Genomic DNA, 11,224 nt, shown 5'->3' with positions numbered 1-11,224 from the left:
ATAAGATTTAATATCTTGTCCTGAATCCATCTGTTTGTGTATATGGTTGTTATAGCGCATTTTTACTGATCGCATGACAAAAACAGCTGTTGTCATTGGTCCACTAGGAACTGTATATCAATTGATATCGCGCAGGAAATTCCTAGTGAATTTGATATCGCACAGGAAGTAGTTTTCGAATAGTAATTTTGAAGAAAAAAATATCATCTGAAGAAAACACAATTATCCCCCCCTCTGCTTCTTTCTCTCTGTAAACTTGTAGGGCTAGTTATTATTCGTTATTCCCCCCTCTGCTTCTTTACCTCTGTAAACTTGTAGAGCTAGTTATTTTTCGATAATGACCCAGCAACCAAACAAATAACGAGCCAGCAACAGCCTGAATCCTCGATAGTGCAATGGGTTGAGAAGCTGTTCTGTTTCGGTACTACTTTTGCGACTGAAAAGTTCCGAACGCTCTATACGTACGAAGTATACATCTCTGGAGCAAACAATACAAACATACCGCATTTAAATTAACAACTTCAGGCCTGAACACATGAATCTCCATATAAAATCCATGAGTTCGGTTGTTTTCTGAATCTAGATCTGCTGTGCACAAACCGTTCATCACAAGCGAATTCCCAAGGCAAGTAACTCATACTCTAGCGACAAGAGTAGTTCCCCTTCTTTTAACGCAGTATCTTCGACAACACTGACTGCAATCCGACGGTCAGTTTTCAACAATATTTCATTTTATAAACAGATCACACGCAACCAAATGCACACATCTCATCAATTTAAACAACATAAAGCGGTTTCATACACTAGTTTCCCCAGAAAACTGAACTTCATACAGTAATTAACGTTGGAACACGGGTGCAAAAGTTCGTCTGCTAGTCCCATTTGACGAAAGAACATTATCCTAAGATAATACTAAAACATAAACAGAACACACAATATCTGCCTTTACCGCCATAGCAGAATAACAGCATATCTGTGTACTTTATTTTAGTCCAAAACAGGGAAACTGACAAGAAGTGTTAACAGAATGGAATGATTTGCACGGAACTATACAACCGCGCATTAATCGATCGCCTGCGCAGGTTGACTGGTTGAGTGATTCGGATTCGATCAAACTTTCGCACAAAAACTCCTGTTTTCTTTGAATAACTGAAGAAAGGAGGAATAAAGAGGTTACACACCTCGTCTCAGTGATTATTAAAAATAATGGTCTCAGTTCGCGGTCATGAAAAAGCTCGCTGAAGCTCGCATTTTTCATGATCCGCTAACTTCGACCATTATTTTTAATAATCACTGACACTCGGCATGTAACCTCTACTTATTCCCCCCTCTGCTTCTTTACCTCTGTAAACTTGTAGGGGTAGTTATTTTTCGATAATGACCCAGCAACCAAACAAATAACGACCCAGCAACAGCCTGAATCCTCGATAGTGCAATGGGTTGAGAAGCTGTTCTGTTTCGGTACTACTTTTTGCGACTGAAAAGTTCCGAACGCTCTAATGTACGAAGTATACATCTCTGGAGCAAACAATACAAACATACCGCATTTAAATTAACAACTACAGGCCTGAACACATGAATCTCCATATAAAATCCATGAGTTCGGTTGTTTTCTGAATCTAGATCAGACGTTCATCACAAGCAATTTCCCAAGGCAAGTAACTCATACTTTGTCTAGCGACAAGAGTAGTTCCCCTTCTTTTCACTCAGTTTCTTCGACAACAGACTGCAATCCGACGGTCAGTTTTCAACAATATTTCATTTAATAAACAGATCACACGCAACCAAATGCACACATCTCATCAATTTAAACAACATAAAGCGGTTTCATACACTATTTTCCCCAGAAAACTTAACTTCATACAGTTTTTAACGTTGGAACACGGGTGCAAAAGTTCGTCTGCTAGTCCCATTTGACGAAAGAACATTTTCCTAACCGATACCAAAACATATACAGAACACACAATATCTGCCTTTGCCGCCACAGCAGAATAACAGCATATCTGTGTACTTGATTTTAGTCCAAAATAGGAAAACTGACAAGAAGTGTTAACAGAATGGAATGATTTGCACGGAACTATACAACCGCGCATTAATCGATCGCCTGCGCAGGTTGACTGGTTGAGTGAATAGGATTCGATCAAACTTTCGCAAAAAACCTCCTCTTTTCTTTGAATAACTGAAGAAAGGAGGAATAAAGAGGTTACACACCTCGTCTCAGTGATTATCAAAAATAATGGTCTCAGTTCGCGGTCATGAAAAAGCTCGCTAAAGCTCGCATTTTTCATGATCCGCTAACTTCGACCATTATTTTTGATAATCACTGAGACTCGGCATGTAACCTCTACGTAACTTACCCAACAACCAAAATCACTTACCCAACAACGGGCCTGAATCCTCGATAGCTCATGGGTAGAGACTGTACACATTGTGGATCTACTTTTTGCGACTCAAAAGTTCAGAACACTCTAATGTACAAAATATACATTTCTGGAGCAAACAATACAACCATGCCGCATTTAAACCAGCAACTACAGGCTTGAACACATGAATCTCAATATAAAATCCATGAGTTTGGTTGTTTTCTGAATTCAGATCTGCCGTGCACAATCGTTTATCGCTAGCAAGATTCCAAGGAAAAGTAACTCTCATACTTTGTCTACCGACACGAGTAGTTCCCCTTCCAGATTTCGGCTGCATCGACGAGACTGCAATCCGACGGTCAGTTTTCAACAATATTTCATTTTATAAACAGATCACACGCAATCAATTGCAAACATTTAATCAACTTAAAGAACATGCAGCGGTTTCATACACTAGTTTGCCCCAGAAAACTAAACTTCATACAGTTTTTAACGTTGGAACACGGGTGTAAAACTTCGTCTGCTAGTCACATTCGAGGAAAGAACATTTCCTGAGCGATACCAAAACATGAACAGAACACACACTATCTGCCTTTACCGCCACAGCAGAATGACAACATAACTGTGTACTTGATTTTAGTTCAAAACATGGAAACTGACAAGAAGTGTTAACAAAATTGAATGATTTGCACGGAACTATACAACCGCGCATTAATCGATCGCCTGCGCAGGTAGACTGTTTGGGTGAATATGATTCGATCAAACTTTCGCACAAAAACTCCTCTTTTCTTTGAATAACTGAAGAAAGGAGGGATAAAGAGGTTACATACCTCGTCTCAGTGATTATCAAAAATAATGGTCTCAGTTCGCGGTCATGAAAAAGCTCGCTGAAGCTCGCATTTTTTATGATCCGCTAACTTCGACCATTATTTTTGATAATCACTGAGACTCGGCATGTAACCTCTACGTCTCCCATTTTTTAAAAGCAAACATTTCTAAAAGGAAAGTAATTGCATCAGAAAGAACTCATTCGTTGTGTATCGGAATTGGAATTCCGACACCTGTGTTTAGCGTTGCCCGCACGTCTGTAGTTTAGTTCCGACGGATATCACGAATTTTTAACGGTGTAAACGGCCCTGCTGACCAAGGAAAACAACCCCCGCAATAAACTTCTATCTGTCTTCAGTGGAACCATTCACTGTAAACAGTTCCTTCCCTTCAATTGTTGGGATTAATTTGATTTTGTTGACGGTGTGCGACACACGTGTTTTGACTTTTCCAAGATGGTGGATCGTTCTGCTACAAGACGTGTAGTAACTTGAAGAGTGCTAGAACTTGTTATTCAGTACGGTTCTGATCTTGACCTTATTGATGATGATAGTGGAGATTATATTTTAGATTCTGGTAACGAGTTTGTGCCAATGGACGATAATTTGGGTGATGATTCGGACAATGAAAGTGTCGATCATGACATTGTGTATGATGAACCCATGACGTAGAAAGTTTTTGGTGTTTTTTTGCTTCAAAGAGGTAGTTTGACTGGATGTGAAGACAACAAAAGGTATGTTCTTTCAAATGTTTCATATATTTTCTCAAAGAGCAAGTTTCAAACTTTGCAAAAATGTAAGGTAGGTAAGGTTATTTTGTGTTGTTGATTTTTATTATATTTTTAAAAATGGGTCAAAATCGTGCGATTTGAGGTAACACAGGGACAATTTAGACGCGCCTCGATTATGCTTGACACTCACCAGTTCAAGTCTATTTAACAGTAATTTGTGTTTCTGATTCACCAGCAACACTCTTGACATTTGAAACAGCTGCATATCAGCTTGATTTTGTGAGAAAAAGTACTGCAACAGTGAGTTACTGGTGTTTCATTCAAGAACAGACAACAAAAGGTATGCACTTTCAAATGTTTCATATATTTTCTAAAAGAGTAAGTTCCAAACTTTGCAAAAATATAAAGGTATGTAATGTTATCTTGTGTTGTTGATTTTTTATAATTTTTTCAAAATGGCTCTAAATCGCGCGCTGGCAGGGAACACAGGGGAAATTTAGACGCGCCTTGAATGAGTTAAGCTGTGCAATGAATAAAAAAAAATCCACCCAGCTTTTAACAGAGAAGTAGCTGAATAGAATGATTTAATTTTACTGACTGAGGTAAATGGAACAGCCATAAACTAAACTGACCATGGAAGTACCAGTATTGACAAAACTGTGAGATCTCTTGCAGTGTATCAGCGCATATCACTTACAACAAGGCAAGAAATGAGCAGCCGATTTGAACAGTTCGCACCAGCATGAACCATTGTCAGCCCTTCTTCGTCGTAGCAATACAACATCAACCGAAAACCCTACAACAGCTTTCACACAGTCACAAATCCTTCGAAGGACGCCATCTTGGATGCATCGTCTTCACTGGGACTGAGCTTCGATAACATTATCAACAATGCAGTCCGTCGACACCGACAAATACATGGAAGCTTTCTTCGACGCAGAAAATGAGCCACAGGACTTCGCTGATACAGCCTGGCGCATTTCAGTTCCTGCCATCGTTCAGAATTGCTAAATCGTACAGTCAAAAAGTCAATGATGAAGTAACCGTGACATTCTTCGCTATTCCTTCCAAATGTGTTCCACCCACTGAACTTGTTAGCCTTTTTGTGTGATCTGTTTCGACCATATATTTTTGTTCTTCTTTTAATTTCAAAAATGCGATATTTTTGTCTGAGAAAACAAAACAGTAACCGAAAAAGGAAAGTTATAGCAGCAAAGTTGCGAAAGCAGAAAAAGACAATCCAACATTTCCAACATAGCAGTGGCCTCCCTTGCTTTTGACCGACTTCTTTTGACTCGGGTTAATGGGTTCTACTGTTCCGAAATCGAATACGATAAACTTGTTATACGTTAGATTTATAATAATAATAATAATAACGGGCATTTATAAAGCGCCTTATCAGAAGTTCAAAGCGCGTGACAACAATACATGTATACAAAATTCATACAATCACTGTCAGATTCAAACAACACATCATGCACATCTCACATCCCCAGACTCTATGCTAAGGAACTATCCGTAATGATCCGTAATGTTGTTGGAACAAGTGAGTTTTCAAATTGGACTTAAAAGATGAAATGGATGGAGAGTGACGTAATTGAAAGGGGAGTGAATTCCATAACTGAGGGCCATAATACGAAAACGTGCGGAAGCCATGAGCCTTGCGTTTAAAGCGACCTTGACGGAGAAGTCGAGCATCATCAGAAGAACGAAGGGTGCGAGAGGGAGTGTAGAGGGCAGGGCCGGACCCACCCCTGGAAAAAGCATGTACCTTGCTTTGAGTGGGTTTTTTTGTGTTACTAGTTTTAGCACCAAAACAATGCTGCTCTTAACCCTCAAAACAAGGCCCAGAATGCACCAGATTGCACAGATTTTAACCGTTTTTCAAAAAATTTCCGGGGGAGCATGCCCCCGGACCCCCCTAGTTCGCGTGCCTGCTTTGCAGGCGCGCGCTTGTGGCTTCGCCACTTCGCTGATTTGCCCCCCCAAAAAAGGAGGAACCCCCCCCCCCCCCCCCTTACAACTCATTTGGTCCGGCCCTGGAGGGAGACCAGTTCCGAAAGATAGGCAGGTGCCGATTCTGAGATGATATTGTAGCAGAAGCAGGCAGCTTTATACCTAAAACGTTCAGACACAGGAAGCCAGTGAAGTTCTTTCATGAGAGGAGTGCAGGGTTGTCGATATCCACATTTATCAGTCCCAATGTCTCAAAAGGCTGAATCATATCAGATCTCTTCTCACGCAAGAGAGAGAGAAAGAGAGGGAGGAAGAGAATGTCTGTGTGTTCGTTTGCGTGCGTGCAAATGAACGACAGAGACAGAAAGAAAATATGTTTTAAATGGCAAAATGTTCAGAGAGAGAAATGTTAAATCTGCTATTTCTGTGACTAACATCGGGTCTTCTTATCCTTCAACAGATCTGATTTACAACTATGCCCGAAAAATCGAATGGGAATAATGATTAGACTATTGGTCTTTCGTGTCTGCTTTCCTAAATTGACGTTTAAATTCAACAAACATGAGAAATCTCACTTTTTACATCTTTTTGCAAAATAATGCTCACAATACCTTCGTGAGGCGCTGTCAGGGTTGAGAGGAACCAGCAGGGAAATATGAAACATGTAAATAAAAATACAATTTCTCTCAAGTTTTGGACAAAAAAACGTCACAATTCAATTTCATACATTTTTTTGGTACAAAGTTTGTAGCTATTATGTCCGTAGGGCGAATCAGAGAGTTAAACCTTTGAAAGATAAACTGAGGGATCACGAACTGATTACGCGAACGTCCTTGACTGAGCAAAATGGGGTCGCTTATGTGCGCGGTCGTTTTAGTTGGGGTATGCAATTATTATCTGTCAAGTTTATTATCAGGCCAGAAGTGCAGTCACACAACAAGTCAGCAGTAAATCAAATATAGACTTCAACAATTCTTCTTTTGGGGTGGCGATTGTGACGTTCCTTGCTGACAATTTGTTTGTCAGTCATTAGATCTAAAACTTTCTTTGACATATTTCCCCCGTGTTAAGATTTAACCGTCCTGAACTCTATAGAATGTCTTTCGCGTTAACTCTTTTTAGCTGTACGTGGTTTCTAAGGAACACAGTTTGCTTTGAATTGGGGCATTTACCGTAGTGTTGGTGGCAACCCTTTGTTTGCACATGGCGTCGGCGCTCTCTCGGTATAGCCGAATATACGGCGTGGACAATGTTGGCCAAGGGTACGATGGTGTTTCGACGTGGCGGTCTATTGACAAGGTGACGTGTCAGCATGGTGGTCTATTTACACTATGGTTTCGGGGACCCGGTAGATCAGCTGGTACAGCATTGGACTTGAATCCGGGCCGGGACGGACACGGGTCAACTTTATGTTCAGACCCATAGACTGTCTCCACGTCCCACCCCTGTGTCTCCACTGTTGCAGGTAAAAGATCTCAGTCATTCTGCCATAAGTGCGGGTGACTGATTAGCGCGACTGGGTAGCGCGACTCTCTTGTTGCTAGATTTTTCACTGGGAGGAAGAGACACGAATTTCTAGTAATCAAAATAAGATGACATTAAAGGCACAGTAAGCCTCCCGTAAACCATCACAGAGCTCCCCGAGCGTCTACATACAGTACAAGCATACTTCCATTTGAACGCTCACCGAACGGGAACATCCTGGCTGCTTTCTGTCGAGCGTGAGACATTTTCAAAGAATTTATTTTCGTGGACTTGGTCCTCTACAACAATGGTGCCTCGTTTTGGTGCTGGACGGCTGTTATGAATATTCAATACCGGAAATCACGCTTGTAAGCCTCCCGTAAACCATCACAGATACTGTCAGGCTTTTACACACAGTACAAACACCCTTCCATTTGAACGCTCACCAAACGGGAACATCCTAGGTGCCCTACGTAAAGAGCGAGCAATTTTTAAAGAATTAATTTTGCAGATTGTCTCGAACACTTTTTGGACCCATCCTGAACTCAGGTCAAACATGAGTTACTCCCCTTCGGGTCTCATTCTATCGATGTAAACTGGCGATAGCCGTGAATCGATGATTATCAAAATGTTTTTGGACCGTGGTGTGTTTTTGCGCTAGACCTAACTTTTAAAATCTAAATAATAAATTGACAGCTTGTTACATAAACATTCTTTAATCATAAAAGAATTCTTTTTTTCATCAAGACAAGATCAGTACAATTCGAAGTTGTGAAAGTGTGAAAAAAGAAAAGCCCGGAAGCAGGGTCACGCAAGGGTCGTAGCAGACGACGGTTTATGCATATCGCCGTTCCTCTCAACAGTCAAAAGCCATCGCTAGAGTTCTTGTGAACCACAGCCGTTTGTTTCGTGCATAAAAACGTGCTATTGTAAATAAGCTCACATCGAGTCGCATTCAAATGACTAACTGACGACTACATTGTGAAAAAGGGAAACTGGATCACACGGGTTCACGATGGCTCAGGGGTAAGATAAACCACGCAAAAATAAATTCTTTGAAAATTGTTCGCTCTTTACGGAGGGCATCTAGGATGTTCTCAATCGGTGAGTGTTTAAATGAAAGGGTGTTTGTACTGTGTGTAAAAGCCTGATCGTATCTGTGATGGTTTACGGGAGGCTTACTGTGCCTTTAAAAAGGCATTGACACGCTCTCCGCTTACCTGTTGTAGTACTCAGGCAGGAAGACCTCCAGCGACTGCAAGACGACGATGGGGATGTAGCTGCTGAGGAAGGACAGAAACAGCACACAGCACACCACGAAAGTTCGGGAAAAGGACATGATGCCTCGCGTCTCCTGGTGGTAGTTTCCCCACGAGAAACGCTTGGACATCCGCTTGTTCAGCTCGCGTGACCGACGCTTCAAACGATTTTTTAAAGTTGACGGTTTCGACATGAGTTTGTGCATCCTCGTTTTGCCCTTTTCCCCCCAATATTGTTGGGCTTGTGATTGCGCTTTCGGTAACTGCACGGAGCCTGAATTGCCTTGCGCGGATCCGGTTGCACCGGAGAAGTTTGTAGATTTCCGTGACTCTGTTGGGTTGCGTACTCTGTGACCTTTCTTAACGACATCGCTACCACTACCCGCGTTGGCGTCGACTTGTGACTCTTTAAAACGAGAAGAGGGAGTTCGAGTAGCATCCGTGCAGCTGTGAAAGCTGTTGGCCTCTGATAAGGGCGGATGAGCTGTTAAGGACTTGCTGCTGCCCTGCACAAAGTATTGTAAGCAATATTAAACAAGAGATGTTTTACGCACGTGATGGATCAATATGGTTTGTTTCTACCAATCTTACTTTCTTTTGTTTTTTTTCTTTCTTTCTTTGATTGTTAAAAAAAACAATTCTGTAATATAAGCGAAATCCCCAAATTACCAACAAACAAACACAGATTAGTATTGACTAGCACATGCTTGACAAAGAAAGGTCGATACACGAACAGTAAACTTTTCTTTTTTTAAAAATTTATTTAAACATATTAGTTTACTGATAAAGTTTGTTGATTTAAAAATGTACACATTTGACTGAGAAAAGAAAAGACCTATGAAGAAGGTTTGCTCCAAGCCACACACACACACACAAAAAGGCAAAAAATAATTGTAGTAGCAAACCTGCATGCAACTGAGGTTTAAAAAAATAAAAAAAATAAAAAATAAACAACAGTAAACTCAGGCTGTCTGTAACATATCCTTTGGTCCACTAATGGCTTTCACAAAATATATTCATAATAAAGAAAATCACGACTGCAAAGAATGGTTTTATCCCATGCATGTGCCTGGCCAGATCTGAGATGGTGAGCCAAAGGAGTGTGCCTCTGAGCTTTTTCAAAATGTGGTTGGAAAATAAAAATCTACACACACACACACATACACACTCACACACACATACACACACATACACACACACATACACACACACACACATACACACACACACATACACATACACGCACGCACACACGCACGCACACACACACACACACACACACGCACACACACACGCACGCACACACACACATACACACATACACACACATACACACACACATACACACACACACACACATACACACATACACCATGACCCTCGTCTCGATTCCCTCTCTATGTTAAAACATTTAGTCAAAACTTGACAAAATGTAATGAATATAGTTCCTGTCTGTTTACCTACCATCCTCCTAGATCCTCTCCTATGACGGCTTACTAGTGCAAAAACCTCATAATTGTAATTATCAAGGGAAAATTAGTAATTTTCCCTTGATAATTACCATTTTCACGTGTTAATTACTAATTTTCCCGGGAAAATTACTAACTTTCACCTGTTAATTACTAATTTTTAGTTTTGGCTCACTTCCTGACGGATTGCTAGTGCCAAAACTAATTATCCCGTGAAAATGAGTAACTAACGAGTGAAAACAGTAACTGACAGCGTTAATTAGTAATTATCACGTGATAATGGGTAACCCCAGGTTTTGGCACTAGTAAGCCGTCATACTCTCCTCCTACCTCCACCACCCCCATCCCCCTAACCCGCCCCGTCTTAGGCCGTCAGTTCCCCAGCCCTCTCTCCGTCCCGTCTCTGTCACACAAGTAGCAATTAACAAGAAAAGCAAATGAAATGCTTGCACACGACTCGCCTTCGTTACCCCTCACCCCTCCCTGGGTGGCCGAGTGGTAACGCACTTGCGCTCGGAAGCGAGAGGTTGCGTGTTCAGGCCTGGGTCAGGCCGCAATTTTCTCCCCCTTTCCTAACCTAGGTGGTGGGTTCAAGTGCTAGTCTTTCGGATGAGACGAAAAACCGAGGTCCCTTCGTGTACACTACATTGGGGTGTGCACGTTAAAGATCCCACGATTGACAAAAGGGTCTTTCCTGGCAAAATTGTATAGGCATAGATAAAAATGTCCATCAAATACCCGTGGGACTTGGAATAAAGTAAAACAATTCCATCTCACACGGCATTAAGTCTCAGGAAACATGAATACACGCATGCAGGAAAAAAAAATATGGGTAGCGCCGTATGTATGGCAGCTCGCTTTCCCCGGGGAGAAAGCAGCCCGAATTTCCATGAGGGTAACCTCACTGGACTGTAAATCTTATCCAATCCATCCAATCCCTGAACCACCTTGCCCCATGGAGGACTCCCCCCGTTAAAATAATTTATTTAAGACCCCCAACCCCCGATATGACATTGTCAAGACCATGTTATCTAAGATATTCTCTTCATAACCTCTGTAAGTTTACCCCCATTTTTAAGACCTGATTTTCAGAGGGTTTTGTATGTCTTAAAAGGAGGATTCCACTACCTATGACCCCGTCCCCCTCCAAAAAAA

At 41.4% G+C, this 11,224-nt stretch overlaps 1 protein-coding gene across 1 annotated transcript in view; it reads right to left on the bottom strand.

Moving 5' to 3' along the window:
• LOC138975500 (neuropeptide Y receptor type 4-2-like) overlaps positions 1-9,794 on the bottom strand; it is an 11,855-nt gene extending 2,061 nt beyond the window's left edge. Inside the window, exon 1 of the mRNA XM_070348206.1 lies at positions 8,562-9,794. Coding sequence (XP_070204307.1) covers positions 8,562-8,806 — 245 coding nt within the window. The 5' untranslated portion in view covers positions 8,807-9,794. The remainder of the gene's footprint in view (positions 1-8,561) is intronic.
• Between the last annotated feature and the right edge of the window lie 1,430 nt (positions 9,795-11,224).

This window comes from Littorina saxatilis, linkage group LG9 (genome assembly GCF_037325665.1).
Source record: "Littorina saxatilis isolate snail1 linkage group LG9, US_GU_Lsax_2.0, whole genome shotgun sequence".
In the NCBI taxonomy this organism is placed as follows: domain Eukaryota; kingdom Metazoa; phylum Mollusca; class Gastropoda; order Littorinimorpha; family Littorinidae; genus Littorina; species Littorina saxatilis.
This window is presented reverse-complemented; position numbering and strand designations above follow the sequence as displayed.